This window comes from Podarcis filfolensis (assembly GCF_964270895.1).
Source record: "Podarcis filfolensis genome assembly, chromosome: 8".
NCBI lineage: Eukaryota > Metazoa > Chordata > Lepidosauria > Squamata > Lacertidae > Podarcis > Podarcis filfolensis.
The window spans coordinates 62,629,835-62,653,341 of record NC_139611.1 but is presented as its reverse complement, the minus strand read 5'-3'; the positions used below and the strand labels follow the sequence as shown (position 1 = coordinate 62,653,341).

The 23,507-nt window shown below is 43.8% G+C and overlaps 1 protein-coding gene across 4 annotated transcripts; it reads right to left on the bottom strand.

The window, feature by feature from the left end:
• Positions 1 to 945: 945 nt before the first annotated feature.
• Positions 946 to 22,593, bottom strand: NIPAL3 (NIPA like domain containing 3). Of its 4 annotated transcripts, none has more exons than XM_083625576.1 (13): positions 22,204 to 22,593; positions 21,635 to 21,832; positions 19,500 to 19,766; positions 14,390 to 14,458; positions 14,109 to 14,280; positions 12,702 to 12,761; positions 10,760 to 10,905; positions 9,433 to 9,529; positions 7,973 to 8,108; positions 5,622 to 5,710; positions 4,809 to 4,872; positions 3,665 to 3,759; positions 946 to 2,051 (listed from the first exon to the last, which is right to left on the bottom strand). In XM_083625576.1, the coding sequence occupies exons 3-13, from the start codon at positions 19,590 to 19,592 to the stop codon at positions 1,852 to 1,854; spliced, it is 1,221 nt and encodes a 406-aa protein (XP_083481702.1). In that variant the 5' UTR covers positions 19,593 to 19,766; positions 21,635 to 21,832; positions 22,204 to 22,593; the 3' UTR covers positions 946 to 1,851. The 4 variants fall into 4 exon arrangements, with proteins under 4 accessions (XP_083481702.1, XP_083481703.1, XP_083481701.1 ...); XM_083625577.1 differs by having other exon boundaries at positions 21,647 to 21,832; XM_083625575.1 differs by lacking the exon at positions 21,635 to 21,832.
• Positions 22,594 to 23,507: the final 914 nt, after the last annotated feature.

The following is a 23,507-nucleotide window of genomic DNA, read 5'->3' as shown; positions in this document are numbered from 1 at the left end:
AAACAGCCTAAAAGGCAGAGAGAGATAAAAACAACCAGCATTTCTGAAGTTGCTTGAATGCTGAAACAAGTGTCCAACTGGTTTCTGGTTCCAGACCTACATCTAAGACATTCTGGTTTACTCCTTTGGATGCATTCCTATCACAAAAAGACCCAGAGTTAACAGACAAAAAACTAAAAAGCAGCATTATGGTATGAGCAACAGAAACAGTCAACCTCAGTCACTGACTCAGTCAGTGATTCACAGCATACATCTCCTCCAAAGCTAAAATCAGTGGAAGTTGTATACTATATCCCAACTCAGGTGATGAACAATGGGATGGGGAGTTATCATGAATAAGCCTGCAGGCAAAGATGGAGGGAACAAAAAGGATCACTAATAAGGCCCCATCTTGATTTAGAACAGAAGTCAAGAACCTGTGGTCCTCCAGATGTTGCTGGACTAAAACTCACACCATCCCTGGTCACACTGGTTGAGGCTGATGTTCAAGTCCACCAACATCTGGAGGACCACAGGTTCTCCATTCCTGGATCTAGAATTAACTACTGCCAAGTTAGTGTGGGGTCCTGGAGTTTCTGCAAATTTATTCAAAGTGGCTCATACACGCACTCACACACAAATCCATTTTCATAACGCTTTAAGATGGCGATTAACTTAACCCATTCATTACTATAGGACCAAGTGCAAATAACTTTTTCTGGATCAGGGCCATGGAGCTCTGATGTATGAAGGGTCCAGAAAGCAATAGCAACCTGTAACTTGGACGGGGGAGGGGGGGGAAAAGAGGCGAGTTAGTACTTAGATTTTATTTCTGCCATTTTGGAATGAAGCCCCATGTAAATACTTTCTGCAAATAATAAAAAAGCAAACAAGCCATGTACACAATAGCAACACAATGAGCAAGTTTCCATCCCAGCCCACTGATGGGAAACTTGAGCTAACTTTTGTGCTGAGCTAACTTTTCTACAGGCAGGAATGAGCCCCTCCCCCCCCACAAGGGGAGCATTCAAAATGCAATCTCTGACCCACAATATGAATCGACACAACTGAAATTACACATTTGTAGGGAAGGTCTAAATTGCTGTCCTGCAAGATAAATGGCAGGAAGCCAGTTGCATGCTGTGTGTTTGTGGGCTGTTGCTGTTGAGAGGTTCAATCTTATCTGACATCTTCAAATGTTTGGCTAGTTTTCTCCTTAAGGTACAAGGCAGCAGGCAGGTAGCATGAGCAGGTCTAATTAAAACAGGAATTGACACGTGTAAGCTTTGGTTCATATTAAAAATATTCTGGGTTGTATCCAATGCTAGTGATACTCAGAGTGGAAGAACTGAAATAAATGGACAACTTTGGTCTATTAAGTTCAATGAGTCCATGCTGAGTAAAACTTAAGCTGGATACAACCATCCATATGTGGTGGGGAAGGCGCACGAACCCAAAGCTCTGCTTGAGACCGTACAACCCACATACTGAGTCATGTTATGTGATCATAAAGGGAATTTTATCAGGAAAACAGAGTCTAAACTCACCCTTTAGTTCCTGCTGTTTGACTAGAAATATTACAGCCATCAGAATATCCTGAGTTCCTTTTGACATAGCTATACATACTGTCACAGTTTAGCTTAGCAAGGCCGAAGCAGCTGCTTGCGTCCTGCAACAATCAACTTAGCTTTTGTTTTACATGGGTAGGGGACTCTTAACACAGTTCAGTCTTTAAGGTTGTCATTCCATACACACTTAATCCATAAATAAACTGACTTTTTTTTTTGACTTAGCGGTGCTTAATAAGAAGAAGGGTTGAATAAATAAGAGGACCACGCTTGGAGGCATTATGCCAGTCCCTTACAAGGGCTTTCACTCCCCTTTGTCATGCTCCATGACCCGGTAGGGAGGCACAGATGACCCCCTCGAACCATGTTCCTCCTGCACTATCGGCAACGTAGCAGGTGCGTAGATCTCAGAGATGGCGTCGTTGTTCTCCAGGGCACCATAGGAAAATGACGTTTTGAGCTCAGGCTGAACTGCCGTTCCGTTGTCATGCAAATTCTGCATGCCTACAGACAAGAAGGGGAGAGAAAATACATCATTTGAAAGGGGCTTTTTTTGAGGGGGTGAGGGACTATAAACTGCTTTCTTTCCCACTTATGCACATAATCATATGAAGCTGGTTTATATTAAATCAGAACACTGATCTGTCAAGCCTAGTGCTACATCCTCTGACCAGCAGTGGCTGTCCAGGGCCTCAGGTTTTCCAGCCTTACCACCCAAGGTCCTTTTCACTTGGCAACTGACAGGAATTGAACTTGGGATCTTTTGTATAATAAGACACCAAATAATAAATAAAGGGCTTCATTTATGGAAGGGTTGGGGAACCTGTGACCCTCCAGATATTGTTGGGCTAAAATTCCCACCATCCATTGATTTTTGGCCATGGTCGCTGGGGATGATGGGAGCTGGAGTTTGGTAACATCTGAAGGGCCAAAGCTTCTCAGTCCCTGATTTACGTGAGGCAACTCCCTACAAGTGTCTCCATAATCATTCTATGGCCGTTACTTATGTCAAGGGACACCAGAAAGGTTAAGGAGGAAACTTTGCTTCAAAACACATAGAAGAGTCAGAGGCAGTTGGCAAAGGACTTGTAAAAAATTGTGAAAGAATTAAAATAAGCAGATATTCCTCTTCTTAAGCAATATTTATTGTAAGTTGTTACTTAATAAGTAATAGTAAATGTCAAGACCACAAACAACTGAAAACTGAAAACTCTCTTCCTAGGCTGAGCAGCCAAGATGATGTTGGACTCCAACTCCCATCATCCCTGACCACTGGCCATGCTGGTGGGGCTGATGGGAGTTAGAGTCCACAGCAAATGGAGAACCACAGGTTACTCAGACCTATTCTAGCCAAATTGGATGGCTCAGCCTCTACCAAGAGGGACACCATTAGGGGAGAGAGGACAAGGCTCTGGCTGGCTCCAGCTACAAAAGCTGAGGCTGCTGAATAGAATACAGTGGAACCTCGGGTTGCGAATGTGATCCGTGCGGGAGAGACGTTCGCAACCTGCAGTGCCGCATCTGCGCACGCACAAGTCGCGATTCAGCACTTCTGTGCATGTGCAAGCGCCAAAACCCGGAAGTAACCTGTTCCGGTACTTCCAGGTTCAGCACGGTGCACAACCCGAAAACATGCAACCTGAAGCGTCTGTATCCCAAGGTACCACTGTATTGGACTGGGGTATTATTTGGGGGAAAGGGTATTGTTTGGGGGCCGTTGCTGTTGTTGCTGTTATTTTTTTGTATCTTTATTTTTGATCGTATGATTTATGTGGAAATTGTTCAGTCTGGTTGTGTTCTTTTTGATGTTTTGCATATTGTTTGACTACTTTTGTTATGTTTGTAGTTACACAATTTTTTAATATGTTGTAAGCCGACTCGAGCATAACTTTCTTTGGAAAGGCGGCATACAAGTAAAATGATTGATTGTCCAGAAAACAGACCCAATAAAACCAGTTCTGGGGATTTTTGAAGGGAAGCCATGGCTGTTGAAAGTGATAGAAAACTGCTTTAATATGTAATGCAGCTGGGGCCAGACAGGCAGATGACATTTTAAAAAATACGTCACTATTAACTTGCTCATGAAAAGAAAGGATATATTTTTTTTTTGGCCTTACTTGGCATAGCATCCATGGAGATGTATGGTTCGAAAAAGATTGATTTCCTCTTGTTTCTGGTGATCAAGAAGACGCCTAAAAATGCAATGAGGCACCTGGGTGGGTGGGGGGGATAAGAGAATACAATTGCTTTGTGAAATAACGGAAGGAGCAAAGAAGCTGACAGCAAAGGAATTTAAACAACAACTTGATCTCATGTTAGCCGGTTATTTCTTAAAAAGGCTGAAAAAGTTGTTTTCCTACTGACCAATGCAGTTCATGAGGCAAAGTAATACTGTAAACAGTTCTAGAAAAGATCTCACTGGTGTAACATTGTGCTATGCAAGCACTATTTGTAGACTGCACTAAATAAAACGAGTTCCTGCAACGAGATCGTAATTCTGCAGCCTGCTTTGAGCACGAAACTGTGCAATCATTGGCTATATGTTACTGTTTTTAAACGTTTTTTGATCTTGATATTTTAAAATGTTTTCACTTTATTTTAAATCGTATTACTACTTTATTGTTTGCTGCCCTGGGCAACTTTGGGAGAATGGGTGTGGTAAAAATAAAAATAAAAATCTTCACCACCACCACCCTAAAATTGCTTGTATACATAGCAACTTGGACACCACTTTGTCTATGGCAGAACTAGTGAAAGGAGCCCAGAGCACCATTAACTCAGGTTTCTTTTCAGGATTAGCTTAAATGCCAAGGCCTGCCTGCTCAAGATGGAGACAAAGTCAGGAAGAAATGTGGCCTACCACCTGCTTGCCTCCCTTTCTTGGCTTATAACATCTGCCAAGACGGGACAGAACGGTTTGGGTCAGGAGGTAATAGAGAGAAAGAGAAGTCCCTTCTGCCTTGAGAGGGAGAGAGAGAGACTGCTCATAAAAGAAAACTCTCTCTGGATCGTGAGAACTGACAGCCTGCTGGTCTTTAATAATGTCACATTACATGTGTGATAGCTGGGGTTGTAGTCCAAAAGGTCTGGAGGGCACCAGGACAGCAAAGTCTGGACTAAGGCAGCCACTAAGGCTTTGAGGTGCTAAGAATTCGGAATTCCCACCTGCCCCGCCCAGATTATGTAAAATGAAATGATGAAGCAAAAGTACCCAAAATAATAGCACACCGCACTACCCCTAAATCAATACCGTAAACTTACCCCAAGGCAAACATGCATATATGAAGTATGTCTTCTCCAATGAAGTCCAAGTAGAAGGTTGCACCTGACCCAGGAGGGAGGAGGAAATGGAAACATGACATACAGCATCTTCAAACACAAAGTTTTTGCCACTTGCTAGACAAAGGTAATCAAACTGTTATTTCATTTTATATTACGCATGGGAAGCAGCTGGGAGTTGTAGTAGTTCCAAAGACCTGGAGGGCAACAGTTGGCCAAAGGTCGAGTTATAACTTCACTCCTGGCATCTGGTACAGTCATCCCTTATTACCCTTGTTTATCCCTTCCCTTCACTACTGGCAAACTTTAGAATAAGTTCCTTGAGACAGAGATCCTTGGCTTGTTTTCAGAAAGTATACTGAATGTGTCACATCAAAAATTATCTCTTTCCAAGAACGAGCTTCTGAATGCAAACTACACTCTGGGCATGAACCTAAGTGGAACATAGGAAGCTGCCTTATACACAGAGTCAGACCTTTGGCTCCATCTGGCTCAGTACTGTTTGCACTCACTGGCAGCAGATCTCCAGGGCTTCAACTGGGTCTCTCTCAGCCCTACCTGTAGATGCTGGGGATTGAATTTGGACCTTCTGCGTGCTCTACCCATTGAGCTACGGCCCTTCCCAGTGAAACTATGCTATGCTGTAATCCAGCCTTTGCCAACCTGGTGCCCTCCAGATGTTTTGGATGGCAACTCCCATCAGACATTATTTTCTTAGGAGCCCATCTCAGGCCACAGAAATTTGTTGACCTGCTCCAGCCACCAGTTTAGGTTATTTTTCCTTATGTCTTTTACCTGCAGTAATTGCTATTGCAGTGGACAAGATGTATCCTATGCTGGCAATCTGTGATGCATCGTACAGTTGTGTTGCTTGTGTTAAAAACCTACGATCAAGAAGTAGAATTAAGAATTAAACAGGCATGCAATCAATCAATCAATCAATCAATCAATCAATTTAAGGAGTGTGTTGCTAAAAACATTAAGTATTTAAATATAACAAAAGCAGGGGGTCAGACTGATAGGTAAGAGCCCTCTTCTGTCACATATCCCCTAGCAACTAGTATACAGAGGTAGACTGCCTCTGAAGCTGGAAGTTCCATTTATCAGCTATGGCTAAAACAGCCATCAATATGATTTTATATTGCATTCTTCTGTCCAATTTCTTTTAAAAAGCTACCTAAGCCAGTGGTCATCACCAAGTCTCCATTTGTTATTACATGTTTGCACCACCACCTGCCAAGGAGCTCAGAGTGGAAGACATGTGCTTCACCCCACCCCCATATCCTGTAATTTACCGTATTTTTTGCTCTATAAGACTCACTTTTTCGCTCCTAAAAAGTAAGGGGAAATGTGTCTGCATCTTATGGAGCAAATGCAGGCTGTGCAGCTATCCCAGAAGCCAGAACAGAAAGAGGGATCACTGCTTTCGCTGCACAGCGATCCCTCTTGTTGTTCTGGCTCTGAGATTCATAATATTTTTTTTCTTGTTTCCCTCCTCCAAAAACTAGGTGCATCTTATGGTCTGGTGCGTCTTATAGAGCGAAAAACACGGTACATTAGGTTCAGATAATCACCCAGGGCATTTTACAGCCAAGTGGAGATTTGAATCCAGGTGTCTATGGTTAGGTATCCATCTAATATTTTATTTATACGTACAGCTCAAAAGAGGCTGACCTAATCAGAACAGCATTCTGAATGTTGGCGGTGGGGAGGAAAGCCCTCCTCCCACCGCAAGCCTTCAGGACAGGTCCGGGAACAGAGGAGAAGGCGCGCAGCGCTTCTCCTCTGTTCCCGGGGCTTGCGGTGGGAGGAGGGCTTTTCCTCCCCACCGCCAACATTCAGAACAGCATTCTGAATGTTGGCGGTGGGGAGGAAAGCCCTCCTCCCACCGCAAGCCTTCAGGACAGGTACGGGAACAGAGGGGAAGGCGCGCAGCGCTTCTCCTCTGTTCCCGGGGCTTGCGGTGGGAGGAGGGTTTTTCCTCCCCACCGCCAACATTCAGAACAGCATTCTGAATGTTGGCGGTGGGGAGGAAAGCCCTCCTCCCACCGCAAGCCTTCAGGACAGGTCCGGGAACAGAGGGGATCTGTCTTGAAGACTTGCGGTGGGAGGAAGGTTTTCCTCCCCACCGCCAACATTCAGAAGGCTGTTCTGAAGGCTGGCGGTGGGAAGAAAAGCCCTTCTCCCCCGCCAGCCTTCAGAAGAGGTCCGGGGACAGACTGTCCCCGGACCTGGTCTGAAGGCGGTCTCCATAGGAACGCATTCATTTATTTTCAATGCATTCCTATGGGAAACCATGCTTCGCAAGACGAAAAACTCGCAAGAAGAAAAAACTTGCGGAACGAATTAATTTCGTCTTGCGAGGCACCACTGTAAATTAAAATATCTTCTTCTTCTTCTTCTTCTGGCACACTTTAGCTCCAGCTTACTAGCCTATAAAGTTTTCCTTCTACAGCAGGGTTTGAGGAATGTGTTCAGATGTTGCTAGACTACAGCTCCCATCATCCCTGACCACTGACGATGGGAGTTGGATTCCAACATCTGGAGGGCTAAAGACTCCCCAATGCTGCTCTATAGTTCTCCCCCTTGATTGCTTTCCCCTTCAGTCTGCACTAACCCATCCCCAAATGCTTTTTCTTTTCTTAACAGACACAGATCAGGCTTGGTAAGCTAAAAGTTACCTATCTATGCCTTGGTAGCTAAGAACAAAACCTCGACGTCCTGGGGCAGCAGATCTTAGATCACCAGATGCTAAGAAACGATGACGGAGGTTGGCTGTCTAGTTGGTCACTCTCGGCAGCCAGAGTGTCAGAATGGGTGGTTGTTTGGTCTGACCCAAAAGGGCAATTTTTCTGCACTGCAGCACATTGACTGTAAGCAACGGGAAGGCGTTCCTCAAATGTATCCTTAAAATGTCACAAGGTACTTTGTAGAAGAGGAAAAGCAGCTAACAGCTACTAAAAGGCCCACTGCCAGTAATAACAACGAACAATACAATTACCTAGCTTTCCCCCCTGGGGCTGCTCTTTAATGTATTATTCATTTTAATTAAATTTCAATTATGCTGACATTCAGTTGTACGCTACAGCTGGAAAATAAGGTTGCTCTTAGAAAAAGGGAGAGGAAGGAAGCTCCGAGCCACTTACGTTGCCTGAAAGGATGCTGTTGCCACCATGCAAACCACCATGATGTAGAAAATGGGGTAGCCCAGCTGGAGGTTCCCTCGTATCGAAACCACCACCATGCCTGCCACTGCCTTCACCGTGATGACTGTCATAGAACCTAAAACATATTTAAGACAACAACCCTCCCATCACTAGAGAACAAGGAAAATGACAGTCACAGGAAGCAAAACGTCCAATGGTAATGAGTTCCACAAGTCCCACCAACGGGAACATTAGAGTCCTGCTGGATGAGGCCAGTGGCCCATCTAGGCCAGCATCCTGTTCTCACATTGGCCAGCCAGAGGGACGCAGGTGGCGCTGTGGTCTAAACCACTGAGCCTCTTGCGCTTGCTGATCAGAAGGTCAGTGGTGCGACAGGGTGAGATCCCGTTGCTCCGTCCCAGCTTCTGCCAACCTAGCAGTTCGAAAGCGCACCAGTGCAAGTAGATAAATAGGTACTGCTGTGGTGGGAAGGTAAACAGCATTTCCATGTGCTCCGGCTTCTGTCACAGTGTTCCACTGCACCAGAAGCAGTTTAGTCATGCTGGCCACATGACCTGGAAAGCTGTCTGTGGACAAACGCTGGCTCCCTCAGCCTGAAAGCGAGATGAGCGCCACACCCCACAGTCGCCTTTGACCGGACTTAACAGTCTAGGGGTCCTTGTATGCTCTTGGGAGGCCTGCAAGCAGGACCTGAGCACAACTGTACTCTCCCCACTTGCCATTCCCAGCAACTGGTATTCAGAGGCATAAGGCCTCTGGCAGTAGAGGTCAAACATAGTCCTTGTCCTCTGTGAATGAGCCTAGTCCTCTTTTAAAGCCATTCAAGTTGGTGGCTATCCCTATCTCTTGTGAGAGCAAATTCCACCATTTGACTACAGTTCCATTTGCACTATGCATTTAAAGCAGTACCATATCACTTTAAACTGGCATGGCTTCCCCCAGAGAATCCTGGGAAGTGTAGTTTGTTAAGAGTGCTGAGAGTTGTTAAGAGACCTCTATTCCCCTCAGAGAGCTACAATTCCCAAGTTCACCAAGAAGGACCGACTGTGAAAGCAGCTCTGACAATTGTAGCTATGTGTGTGGGGGGGGAGGGTCTCCAAACAAACAAACAAACAAAGGCTGTTTTTTGTTTGTTTGCTTTACAACAGCAGGGATACTGGAATAAAAATACACAGAACTATGCTGCATTAGCCCTGCTTTCATAATTCATGAATTTCAGTTCCGTTATGGGCAGCGGGCATTGCTTTGTTTTTGGTAATATGTGCACTTTACCCCTGGGACCCATTAGGAAGAAGGGTGGTATAAAAGTTTTGACAAACAAGCTAGGCAGCCAACTAACCACAGGCCTACTCTGACTCAACAGACACAGTGGTTGGAAGATTAAGCCACGTGCTTGAAACTTCAATGTTGTGTGAACATAGCGCATGCGTGAAGCTTACCCAGGAGTGCTGCCAACAGCAGAATCACCACAATATAGTTAGCTTTCCTCTCTTTGTAGAAATACAACAGCAGGCAGAAAATGATGATCTCTACCAGCTAAGAGAAAGAAGAAGAAAAAGAAGGCCATGCAGAAATAAATATGGGCTATAAAAACAAACAAGTCAACACACACTTTAGTTTTGTTAAGAACTGGAGAGGCGACTCCATTTGGGAAATGGAAAAAGAATGGGCAACAGCTGCTTCGTTTCGCAGCAACCTGGGAATTTTGTTTTTTTCCTCCAATTTCCATCCTATCCTGATGGCACATAGAAACAGGTAGGTAGCTGTGTTGGTCTGATGCAGTTGAAATTTAAAATAATATATATATATATATATATATATATATATATATATATATATATATTTATATCCTGCCTTTCTTCTGTCATGGAACCCGAGGCAGTGCTTCCCAGTTGGTCACCAATCCAACCAGACCTCAGACCTGCTACCCTTTAGTAAGTAGGTAGCCTTATGCAATGTGAATATGCCCTCCCTGAGATTTACCTCTTCCCCAGGCACATGCTCTGCCATTTTCAGTCTTTACAAATGTAAAGGGAGCCCTGATGGACCAGAGCCAAGTTTCATCTGGCCTGGCATCCTGTTTCAAGCAACAATGAGAAGCTCACAAGCAGGTGCATGATAGAGCTCTTAATTCACCTAGGACAGCAACGAAGCCACCCGCCATTTGTCTCCAGCATCCAGTCCCAATATGCTGTTCTTTCCACCCTTCTCTACACTGTTGCAGGGGATCTCTGTCCCCACCTCAACCCACATTCCTCTGCTTAAGAAGTAGCCAATGTGGTATGCTTTCCAAATGTTGCTAGACTACAACTCCCAGAACTCCTGACCAGTGGCCATGCTGGTAGGGGCTGGTGGAAGTTGATGTCCAACAGTATCTAGAGGGAACCACATGGGCATCTTATGATGTTCCAGCTATGAAAATGAAGTGGAAGAGGTTGAGATGACACACCCTTTGGGCCTCAGCTCAGAGACAGTTTGTTAGTGTAGGATAAAAACCTAGGGAAATAAAATCTTTCAAGTGATTGCCAGTAAAGCCAGTAAAGGGTCTTTGATTCTCCAAAATTTAAGGACACCAGTTTCAGAAAGTGTGGGCAGCTGTAAGGAGATCCATAACCCCTTTTCTATATCCAAACCTGCATAGGTTTCCCTGTTAAAAAAAAAAGCCCATGGGCAACGTTTTTCCTTGAAACCCCAAACTAGGCAAGCAGATTCTTGGATGTAGGCAAAGCACCCCAGATAGTATCACTCTAAGACTGGCCTCCTTACCATATACAAGAGAACCGGCCAGCTGACCAAGTGCTTAGTGATGTTCTCTCCTGTCATGGTCTCATGACTGTTAGGCCCGAAGGTTATCAGCAGGTATGTCCCGACAATAGCCAAGCCACAGCCTATGAAGGACAAAACATAGCGCCCTTTGGCAGGAGGAAGGGAGGAGAAGCTGTGTTAGTGGGTTAGTTCAGAGGCCTGTGGCTGTTTGGATGACATACACAAGACAAGGACAATGGGAGGAGTCATGGACTAGTCCATGTTATTGATGACTGATGAGTTTGATTATTACTGGCTGGTGTGTGGAAGGGATTTATGAAAGAAAAATCTGGTTTTAAATAGTTTATTATTATTATTTAGATTTATATACTACCCTTCATCAGGGAAGTTCACAAGATAAAAATACAAGATATATAAATGGTTGAAATAAATAAATGTGTAATGGCTATTTGTAAGGGAGTAAGAATGAGATTGTGAGGATGGTTGAATATTATTGAGAGCTTGATTTTTGTTTAACAACTACACACACACACATTTGTTTTTCAGAATTTTATAACAATTTTATAACAACTTTATAACAACTACGATTATAGTTAAGATATATGGATATTGTTTGAGAGTTTGCTTTGCATAGCAATTCTGACATATATATATATATGTGCACTCATACTTTTCTATTTCTTTGAATTTTGTATGGATATGATTATTGTGATAAATACAAAACAGCATAATATCTATATACTTTGATTTTCTTCTTACTTAAGAATGCTTGAGATTGTGTTTATTGTATACCTAGGCACTTGGATTTTATTAAATGCAAACCACTTTGAGATCTATTGATTGCTAGTGGTATATAGACTACTCAGTCTTTTGCAAGTACTGTGCTATTTGCCATAAAAATGCTAAAATTCTGCAAAATCCAGAGTAAAATAAAGCTAAACTGTTTTGGTTTCTGTAGCGGTGTGCAAAACTCTGAAGAAAATTCATGCCAAGTCTCTCCAGTAGTCATAGATGCAGAGTCATAAATAGCAATTTCATACATATAGAGAGCGACAGAGAGAGAGGAATATATATAAATAAGCTAGATAAGAATGGTTCTGAACATTTAAGAATACTGCCAGCAGTGCCTGACATTTTCACTTCTCAAACTGATCCTGCTCAGAACCTGTTATGCAAAAATTGCTTATGTTGAGTTTTATATATTCCTGTCTCTTCCTGATCCTGTAAGGCTGGCCAGCAGTATTCATTGACTGAATTTGCTTTACTGCGTTGGGCTGCTGGCACAGAACCCACTAGATGCTCCAAGTGCCCCCTTGCCTGGCCTTCTGCCCCCTCTAAGCCTCTGCATACACAGAGACCTAGATTTCATCATGCACCTTAAACACCCACCCAGTTTAATTAGAGATGAGAAAGGGGGAGGGAACACCTTAATGTAACTTATTGCTATTTTATTTAATGGCCACATGATCTTCAATGCCCATCTTGTCCAGGTTGTGCCACCCTAGCTACCGCAGCTGGCTCCAGCCAGGCTCCCTTCCACCAACTTGTGCACAGCCCCTGATCAGAAGGGAGACAAACCTCCAGGCAAAGAAGTGTCTGCAAACTCCCCCTTTCCTCTTATTCAGGCTCTCAGCGTGCCACAGAACTACTATATGCAGGCAGCTGGGCTAGCAACACTCACAAATTTAAGCTCTGCATCTCCGAAACAATGAAAAGCTAGCCTGCCCTCACAAGGTCGTTCCTAACAAATTAGAAGCCAAGAAAGAAGAAAAAAGCAATTTGCAAGAACAACGGGAGCTTCCAGGACTGAGTGCCAGGAACCAGTTCTCATCAACTTGTACAAACATGCAGAAGAGAGTGAGGAGGCAGTAAAGGAAAAGCAGCAACAGAAAGCCACATTCTACGCCGGAGCTAAAAAGGTATTTTAAAATCCAGAACTTACTCAAGAAGTCTTTCGGCTTCCATTTTTCCTTAATGAATATGATTCCAATGATTGCACTTGCTAAGTGAGAAAATAATGAAAGGTGAAGGATATTAACATGAGGGAGAGTAAAGTACTTATATAGCTTCCCTTTTAGGGTGCAAACCCTTGCAAAGGCAGCTTGCAAAGCCACCAACGAACAGAATACATATAAGTACAAATATAAACTCTATCTATATATAGATAGCTATAAAACAAATATAACCACAAAATAAAAACATAACAAATATAATATAAAGGTAAAGGCAAAGGGACCCCTGACCATTAGGTCCAGTCGCGGACGACTCTGGGGTTGCGGAGCTCATCTCACTTTAGTGGCCAACGGAGCCTGCATACAGCTTCCAGGTTATGTGGCCAGCATGACTAAGCTGCTTCTGGCAAACTAGAGCAGCGCACGGAAATGCCGTTTACCTTCCCGCCGGATCGGTACCTATTTATCTACTTGCACTTTGACGTGCTTTCGAACTGCTAGGTTGGCAGGAGCAGGGACCAAGCAATGGGAGCTCACCCCGTCACGGGGATTCGAACCGCCGACCTTCTGATCAGCAAGTCCTAGGCTCTGTGGTTTAACCCACAGCGCCACTCGCGTCCCAAATATAATATAAATATATAAAGTAACTATAACACAAATTTGGCATGACTTGGGTCCTAATTTGGCCCATAATGCAGTGCTCCCCAAACGATGGTCACCTATCCCACAGCTGACATCATATGTGACATCAGGTGTGGGGCTGGCAGAGACACAGTGGGATTGGTTGCACGAACAAGTTTCCCCGGAGTCAATCCCTGCAGAAAGCAGCTTTGTCTGCCCTAGGCTTGAGTACTGGGCTGGCAAATCCCCTTGCACTGCACTTTCTAAATGCTTGGCAACCAGTTGGCTGTAAAGAACTTGGAAAACACCACGCAGGGGATTTTCAGCAGGTGGGCAAGACAAACCAACCTATCAATCAATCAATCAATCAATCAATCAATCAATCAAGCAATCAAGCAACCAACCAACCAACCAACCAACCAACCAACCAACCAATCACCTGACATCATTATGACATCATTATGATGTCAGGAGATTGATAGGTGGGGTGCCCCACCCACCTGACAAAGTTGGGCTGCGACCTGGCCCACCAAGCCAAAAAGATTCCCTATCTCTGATATAAGAAAATGTTCTAAAAACAGACCCATAAGTTGGAGCACCTAGAAAAATGGCAAGGATTAAACATTAAGTCAAACTGGAGGCTTGTGAAATGTCACACACATAAGTATGTATGTATACATATTTAAGAAGAAAGCCACACTCTGCCTTCTGTGTCCCCCTTCCCCTTCCCCTATAAGCTTCTTAAATAAGACAAACTTGTGTGAAGATACGTTTACCTATAACAGACACGGCACCAAGTGGCACAATCAGGGAAAGGGGCGCAAAGGCATAGGCAGAGAAGACCCCCAGCTCCCCCAGGAACAGCAGGAACAGGCCACACCACCATGTCTTGGTCTTGAAGTAGGCTCGGTGGTCTTTGCAACCCACCAGCCGGATATGGCTGTATTTCTAAAGAGAGAAGGGGAAAAGGCAACAAGAAGTCACAGTGGCATTATTATTTTTTTGCTGCTGAGGTTTGCTCTGGAATCCTTTTGCTTTTGTTTCCTCCACCGCTCACCTGGAGGTTGAGTGCGATGCTGATAACGAGGTGTCCAAAAATAGCCAGCAGGGCACCAATCAGGTTTTCCTGCAAGAAAAAAGGATATATGCAGGTATTAGCTTTCTACCCCACCTGCACATACAGAAAACATGCTTGACTGGCCAAGGATGTATAAGGCTTGATAACATGGGACTTTCTTCCGAGTTGACATGTACATGTCTGTGACATAAGTAGCTATCAGTCTGCAGCCTTAGGGCAGTTTCAATGTAAATAGTCAAACAAATTCAAATTCTGCCAAGGTGGCTTACAACATCATCACAACATTGTGCCAAAGGGAAGCAAATTCAGCCACCAATAACGGCAACGGGTTCTCTCCTACCTACTAGTCCTTCCCACAATCCCTTTCCCCCTGAGCTGGACAAAAAATTACACTAGTCCTGAAGCCATTTAATCCAATCCCTTTCCCTTCTTTTTATTTAGCTCAATCCTTTTTATTTCCCTCTTGTTGGCTAAAGGGAATGAAGCACAAGAGTGCTCCTCACTTCCATTGTGCGGGCCAGAGTCCAGCAAGGTGATGGATATGGCAAATGAACTGCCTTCAGTTTTCCTGTGGGCCAATCTTAGGATCGCACAGTTAGGCTGAAGTTCTGTACCCCTTACCTGGGAGTAAGCCCCACTGGACTCCATAGGACTTACCTCTGAGTAGACATACGCAGGATTATGCTGTTTTAAGCAGACAGCAGTCTTAGTGTTCAAACTAATACAAACCTTTAACTTGAAATTATTTTGAAGACCTGACAATTCAGTCAGTTACACAATTCAACAGTGTACACCAAGTGTATTCCATAGTGGGTGCCTCAAAAATGATATATTGTATAGTTGGAAAAGGTTCAGAGCAGGGCAACCAAAATGATAAAGGGGATGGAGCGACTTCCCTGTGAGAAAGGTTGCAGCCTTTTGGGCTTTGTAGCTTGGAGGAAAGGCGAATAAGAGGAGACATGACAGAACTGTATAAAATTAGGCATGGCATGGTGAAAGCTGTGGTCTAAACCACAGAGCCTAGGGCTTGCCGATCAGAAGGTCGGCAGTTCGAATCCCCACAACGAGGTGAGCTCCCGTTGCTTGGTCCCTGCTCCTGCCAACCTAGCAGTTCGAAAGCATGTCAAGTGCAATAAGATAAACAGGTACCCCTCCGGCGGGAAGGTAAACGGCGTTTCCGTGCACTGCTCTGGTTCGCCAGAGGCGGCTTAGTCATGCTGGCCACATGACCTGGAAAGCTGTCTGCGGACAAACGCCAGCTCCCTCAGCCTATAGAGTGAGATGAGCACACAACCCTAGAGTCGTCTGCGACTGGACCTAATGGTCAGGGGTACCTTTAACATTAGAACTTGTGGACCCATCAAATGAAGCTGCATATTGGAAGATCCAGGATGGACAAAATAAACGTACATCTTCTTCACAAAGTGTATCATTATGGAATTCATTCCCACAGGAGGTAGCCACCAACTTGAATGGCTTTAAAAAAGGGATTAGACATGCAGAAAGATATCAAGGGCTACTAACCCTGGTGGATATGGTCTACCTCCACTGTTGTAGGCAGCAAGCCTCTGCTTACCAATTGCTAGAAACAACAGAGGGGAGAGTCGAAAGGCACTCAGGTGGCCACTTTAAGAGCAGGATGCTGGACTAGGTGGGCCACTGGCCTGATCCAGCAGGGTCTTCTTATGTTCTGACAAGGGGGAGGGCTTAAGACTGGTGAAGCACACTGGACAGCACTGCAGGGAACAGGAGCATGCAACACTGGAATGCTAAATTACTTCGTACTGTCTGTCAGTAGTACATTAAGGTAATATCCATACACTGTCATGTGCTTTTGTCTGGCTTAGGACACTGTGGAGCAGGCAGAAAGCTCAGCTGCCCCCCCCCTTCTCATGTCACCCCAAGTCACAGCCTCCCTTCCAACAGTCATGTTCGGTAGAAATTTCTCTGTGATGTTTTTTTCTCCATGGGAAAAAATCCTGTGCATTGTTTCAGAAAAGTTAATTAGTAACACAATGAAGGGATATAATACCCTTCAAGCTGTGCTCTTTCAAAGATGTGATTAAGGGTTTTTAAAAAATGTGACTATCCCTAGGAAGCATATAACCATGTGTGTAAACACAAAACCTATGTATATTTATTTAGGCTATGTGTGTAACCAAAAGATAAAAAGCAACTCAGCCGTCACATGCTAAATCAGATACTATTACATTTAGGACCTTAAAAAAATGAATCTAAGGCTGTGTACACACCATACATTTGAAGTGCATGACTTTCTCCCGCCCCGAATCCTGGGAACTAACCTCAACGGAGCTACAAATTGCAGCACCCTTAACAAGTCAAAAAACCCAGGTTTCTTTTTTTCTGGTGTGTGTGTTTTAAATGTATAGTGTGTACTCAGCCCAAATTTACACAGGATTGTTGAGTTTTTGGGGGCAAAGTTGTTGAGCTTTCTTTGCAAAATCTCCATTTTTAAATACTGTAACTTTTTACAATGATGTTTTTAAGTGTTGGAAGTGGCCTTGGATCCCAAGTTCGGAGAAAGGCGGGATATAAAAATATATTATGAAGAACTCATCATCACCATCATTATCATGTTCATGCACTGCACATCAAAACTGTGGTGAAGCATAGAACATAGAACCATAGATTTGGAAGGGGCCCTGACGGTCATCTAGTCTAAAACCTCACAATGGAGGAATGTGCAGCTGTCCCATACGGGAACTGAACCTGCAACCTTGGCATTATCAGAACCACACTCTAACCAACTGAGCTACAACTGAGCTGATGAACAGGCCTGAGGGCCTCCCCCTAAGACCCAAGAATGGAATGACAACAGCAGCAGCCCAAGCGGCAACTTACTCTGGCTTCTATAAATATAACTATAGCAGATTCTGCTGGTTTCTTAGCCCGCTTGATTTTGCAGGTCAATGCAGAGGAAACTTCTTCCCTCCCTGCCCTGATCCTTCCAGGCAGCTCTCGAATGCAAGGCAGCAGTGCCAAAGCAGAAACTAACCCCAAGTAGCCATTCACCACACCAATTTAAAAACACTAAATTAAAAATTTAAAAGCACAGCTTAACTGAGACCAATTTAGGAACCTTCTTCATGGAAAGAACTGAAGTGGTGTAAGTGGTTAAGAGTGCTGAGCTAAGTCCAGGGAGACCCAGGATCAAATCCCCATTTAGCCTTGAAGCTCCCTGGATTGCCCTTGGAGGACAAGAGGAACCTACAAAACAGGGTTGTTGTGAGGATAAAATGGCAGAGAGAAGCTTGTTTGTCACTCTGAGCCGCTGAGAGGAGGAACACACCGTATTTTTCCGTGTATAAAACTAGGGGTTTTTTTTTAACCAAAAAATTATGGTCGGTTTAAAATTGGGGCTCGTCTTATACACGGGTAGTGCTGAAGGGTGTTTTCTTAATTTGGAGTCCCCCAAAATAGTCTTATACATGGGGGCATCTTATACACACAAAAATACGGTAATTAAGAGCTCTGGCGGTCAGGTCAAAGGACCAACCTATCTAGAATCCTTACAGATGGTTAAAACTGCAGTAAAACAGACTAAAACAAATTAAAATGCCTACTAACTTTCTAAACCTCTCAGCAGGCTTGTCCTGTTCTCACAGTGGCCAACAGGATGCCTATGGGAAGCCCAGAAGCAGACCTGAGCCCAACTACACGCTCCCCTCCTGCTGTTTCCAGCAACTGGTAAACAGAAGCATATCACCTACAACCGTGGAAGCAGAACATAGCCAAGAGGGTTAGTAGCTACTGATAGCCTTTGCCTCCATGTAGGCTAATCCTCTTTTAAAGCCATCCAAAGTTGGTGGCCATCTTTACCTCTTAGTGAAATGAATTCCATGGTTTAACTATGCACTATGTGAAGAAGAGCTTTCTTTTGTCTATCTGTCCTGAAAACATGACTGTAACCACTTGCAATGGGGAAAATATGTAATAAATCAAAGTATTTTTTCTGCAGTCTTGGCTATTTTATTATTATTATTATTACACATTTATTCAAAAGTTAAATACAGCTTTGTCCACTGCCATAATATCACAGAATGATCACTCCAATCCTCAATCCGTCATCACTGTCATGCTGGCTTGCCAAATACCCTCAATAGCAACCCAGCTACCAATCTGGTTTACTAGGCATCGTTTTACTAAAAAGGTAAAGGCACCCCTGCCCGTACGGGCCAGTCGTGTCTGACTCTAGGGTTGTGCGCCCATCTCACTTAAGAGGCCGGGGGCGAGCGCTGTCCGGAGACACTTCCGGGTCACGTGGCCAGCGTGACAAGCTGCATCTGGCAAGCCAGCACCAGCGCAGCACATGGAAACGCCGTTTACCTTCCCACTATAAAGCGGTACCTATTTATCTACTTGCACTTAGGGGTGCTTTCGAACTGCTAGGTGGGCAGGAGCTGGGACCGAAAGACGGGAGCTCACCCCGCCGTGGGGATTCGAACTGCCGACCATGCGATCGGCAAGCCCTAGGCACTGAGGTTTTACCCACAGCGCCACCCGCGTCCCTATCGGTTTACTAGACATTTTCAATTAATATATCCCCTCCACAAACACCTTCGGTGTTGATGATGGCATTAAGATATCCTTCAATAAAAGAGAAAAAAGGGGACCAAATTGGGTTAATAACAGCTGGAGCATTGCTTTATCAGAATGCCTCACATACCATTGGTGGCATCTGCAAAAAAGATACCTTTGACATGATTCTTTTTTGCTTCCTCCACACCGACTTTCATTTCAGGCTCCTTTCTTTTAAATATTAAATATCCATTTAATAAATGAATAGAAATTGAAATTAATAGCTGTGAGGGTGTTAAACTTTTTGTGTTTTTGCCAGCCTGAAAACTTTTGGGTTATTGAATAAATAAACTACTGTATTTCATAGATATTTTGGTAAATATTATGATCTTTCTCAAAAACCTTGGGAAAACTGGAGGCTGGGTAAGAAGGCTTTCATTGTAAATGTCCAGCAACTCACACTCATTACTTCTTTCAAAAGAAGTCTCTTTACCTGCACCTTTGTCCTGCAGCAACCTCGATAATAATCTAGGATGGAAAATAACTTTACCTTGTAAGAGAAGGAATCCTCATGAGCCAGCCGCGGTACAGACAATGTTGCAAGCGGCTGGAGCTGTAGACCAGGGCCATTTGCTCTCTCCATTTTGGTTTACTTCTGCATTCCTTTTCCAGTTTGCTTCTTGCTTAGTTATAACTACAGCAGTGCTTTAAACCAACCAGGGAACAACTGGATCCATCTTTCTCCTCAGCATTTTGCCACTACAGAGGAGCCATGATGGGGTGGGACCAGGTATCTTGTCCGTTGTTGCTCTGCTTCCTGCACAGAAACAAAACAAAAAAAATAGTGGGGGGGGGGAGAGGGCAAAGTTTACTCCAGAAAGAGACACACTGATGACCAGATGTTTCTGAAAAGCTTCTGTTTCCTGGTCACTGGTAAGAGAGCACCGATGTAGCATAGAAGCCATGAACATGCTGCACTTCATACAGGGCTCCCCTTGAGACTCCGCTGGAAGCTGTAGCTGGCACAGAACACAGCACATATTACACCTGAGGAAACTGCATAGGTGCAGAAGGTCCCGGGTTAAATCCCCAACATCTTCAGGCAGCACTGGGAATATTCCCTGTCTGTAACCCTGGAGAGCGGTTGCTGGTCCGTGTGGACAATACTGAACTAGACAGACCATCAGTCAGACTCAGAATAAGGCAGTTTCTTATGTTCTTCAGAAGCAAACATTGATGATTTCAGTGACGCTTATTCCCATGTAAAAATCTAAAGGCAAGCCAATTCCAATAATGGTCCAATTCGGTATAAGGCAGCTTCCTATGGGTTTCATCCAGCAACACTGTCATGTAAGGACATTCTGCTTGTGCAATGGAAATTTCCCTTCCTCTTCATCCCCTTTGCACACTTCTGAATTTGTTCTGGGGTTCCCCATACCTTGTGGAGCAGATGGTGGAGGGAAGAGAAAAAATTCCTTATGCTGGGGGGGGGGGGGGACGGACGGGACGGACCTGTGGTTCTTCAGATATTGTTAGTACTCCAACTCACATCAGCCTCAGCTAACATTGCCCATGAACATGGGTGATGGGAGTTTGAGTACCAACAATATCTGAAGAACCACAGATCCTTCCCACAAGCCCTAGGGAGTGATCTAATTTAGCATGTTTATTTTACTTGTATTTAGCAAACAGGGACTGCTCCAAGGTGACTTACAACTTGTCTGTTATTTGCAATTGGCAGCCGGTTTCTCAGTGTGATTCCCCTACTTCAAACACCAACGTGGCAGAATTCCTTGCCTACAGTCTGTCCCCACTTCTGAATTCTAAAGTTCACTAATCTCTGTAGAGCAAATAACTGATTTAGGCATTAATCCAAGTTCACATTCAGATAAATATAACACACTAAGTAATATACCAAATATAATCCTCTCTCCCGCCTCCGCTTTCACAGCAACTCTTCTGTTATGGGGTGCAGGGAAAGCAAATCAGTGATCTGTATCACAAACTCTTTTCAGAACAATTCTGTGCTATTAACTTATTAAACATATTTATGGGCTGCTCCTCATATAAAGTATCAGGGCATTGTACAACAAAATTTACAAGTGCAAAAAGCACAAAATACCATAAAAATGCAGAGGAATCGTGAAAGTGAAAGGCAAATCTTTAAAAAGTTTAAACAACCCAACAGGTCTGCCAGCGTAAAAAAGTACTCAAGTGACGTCTTAAGGATGCTTGCTGGAAGAGTGTTCCACACTTATGGGACCAGCAACACTAAACGCCCAACTTGGCTGTGGATGCACTGTACATTTTTAAAGCACATCCCACCCCCTACCACCTCAAGATTATTGGGAACTATAGTTTTCCGCTCACAGAGTTACAACTCCCAACACCTTTAACAAATTACAGTTCTCAGGATTTGGGAGGGGAGTGGCTTTACATGTATCGTGTGCATGCAATTCTAGTTGGTGCCAAACTTTTGAAACACAGGGATTAACTAATAGCGCTCTATATTTATTCATTTACTAAAAGTGACTGGGTCTGGTACTGTATTCATTTTTGTGCAGCATGGCAACTCATACAATTCTCTTTTACACTGTTGGGCGTTTTAGCCCCCGTCTACATAAAAATACATTTTCCTTCTCCTGCCCCCTGCCTTGTATTTAATGGCAGATATATTATGTATACCTGCGCACTTACTGGACTGACCACTTAACGCATTGCATGAAGTGAGCGTGCTGGGCCTCCGGCTCATGAAAGCCACAATCAATCGTTTCGTCTTTCAAAAGGCACCACAAGATACTCTGGATGCTTTCCACCGTGATAGACTTAACATTGCTTGTCCCTGTGGAATTGGCCTTTATGTGAACATTTAGGATATGTAAACTTCTCCAAAAAGAAGAAGAAGAAGAAAGCACCGACTACTGTGAAGGGGAATAAAAGAGGGAGAATAAGCAGGTGGAATTAAAAGCAAGTTTTCCTCCCTCTTACTTCCTGGTTAATGAAAAGTCACATTTTAACTTCTCCGTTTATCAAAAGCTTGAAGTCTACTAATAAACAAACGAAAGATCACTTTGATTATCTATAAATTCATTTGTTTGTTTGCTTTTTATAGGAGCATTTAACAGTGAAAGCACGACTGAATTATTAAGTAAGACTGCAAACATCCAGGAAAAACAAATTATTTCAAGTGCATTCATTTCTAAATCCATTCCAAAACCCCATTTCCCTTTACAAAAGCACCCCGAAACACTCACCTTGTCTTCGTCCCCAGGTGGCCGTATGTGTTATCTAGCCTTCGCAGCCAGAAAGCAGAGCACCCAAAGCCCTCGGAATGTTTCTTTCCCCGCAGCTGATGGAGCGCTTGGAACGCAGGGCGGGGCTTCGCTCCTCAAAAAACAAGCATCCTATTTGATCTGGACACTGCCACTCACACACACAGGAAACCCCGATCAGGGAAGCCATTGGCTTGTGTAATACGGCATTCTTAAAGCGACCGGTTAAGCTTGCTTGAAGTGTGCAATACTGGACGTTCTTGTTTGTGAGGAGGCCCCTAGTGGCCACCATTGGGAACAACAACAACAATCCTTGAGTCGTTTGCCTCCCCTTTCAGCGGCGTCCCTTCTCAAAGCATTCTTTTGTTCTATTTTTTATTTTATGTATTTGTTTTTAAGCCACTGACAAGCTATTTGGTATTTTATATATTTGTAAATCGCTTTGAGACTTTTTTTTTGTAGAAAGTGATTCATAAATGCAGTATTATTACTTTTGAGGAACCAGCTCGATGCAGCAAAACTCAACTAAGAAGCTTGTCACAATTTCCATAGGGTGGTATATGCGTGTTTAGTCTTCTGCAGCAAAGCACAACAAATGAGTATTGTGTTGTGCGGCGTAAGCTTCAGGTGAAATAAAATAAAATATGTATTATGGCACGACACAAGATGATGTGTTCGCAGTTGACAGCTATATCCAGTTAGAAATTTAATGTACAAAAACTAAGCACAATGTACCTTCACAACATCAATGATAAAAAAAATATCAGATTGGTAATGCTGGGTTCATTCACCTACAGTGGGAGGGGAAACCAATGCCACTATTCTGACCCAAATTAATGGAACTAGGTGAATTGTAATCAAGCACATTCACATCTGAGTCTCCCTTTGAAATCCCTTTGTTCAAGTAATAATAATAATAATAATAGTAATTTTTATTTATACCCCGCCCTCCCCAGCCAAGGCCGGGCTCAGAGCAGCTTACAAGCAATAATAATAACAAGTTGAATGATTACAACTTAAAAACAAAATTAAAATACAACATTAAAATATTGAAACATTAAAATATTAAAATGTAGCCTCATCGCAGGAGGAGAAGGAAAGGAAAAAAGAAAGAGAGGGAGGGAATCAAATTGGTTCCAAGCCAAAGGCCAGGTGGAACAACTCTGTCTTACAGGCCCTGCAGAAAGAAATCAGATCCTGCAGGGCCCTGGTCTCATGAGGCAGAGCGTTCCACCAGGCCGGAGCCAGAGTTGAAAAGTAGCATCATCAGTAGCAAGATGCTGCAG

Coding starts and splice junctions, on each gene's coding strand:
- NIPAL3 (XM_083625576.1), bottom strand. CDS start 19,592: ATGGAGAGAGCAAATGGCCCTGGTCTACAGCTCCAGCCGCTTGCAACA. Junction 9,530..10,759: donor GGCCGGTTCTCTTGTATATG/GTAAGGAGGCCA, acceptor TCTTTCTCTTAG/CTGGTAGAGATCATCATTTT. Junction 5,711..7,972: donor ACAGCATCCTTTCAGGCAAC/GTAAGTGGCTCG, acceptor TCTTGATCGTAG/GTTTTTAACACAAGCAACAC.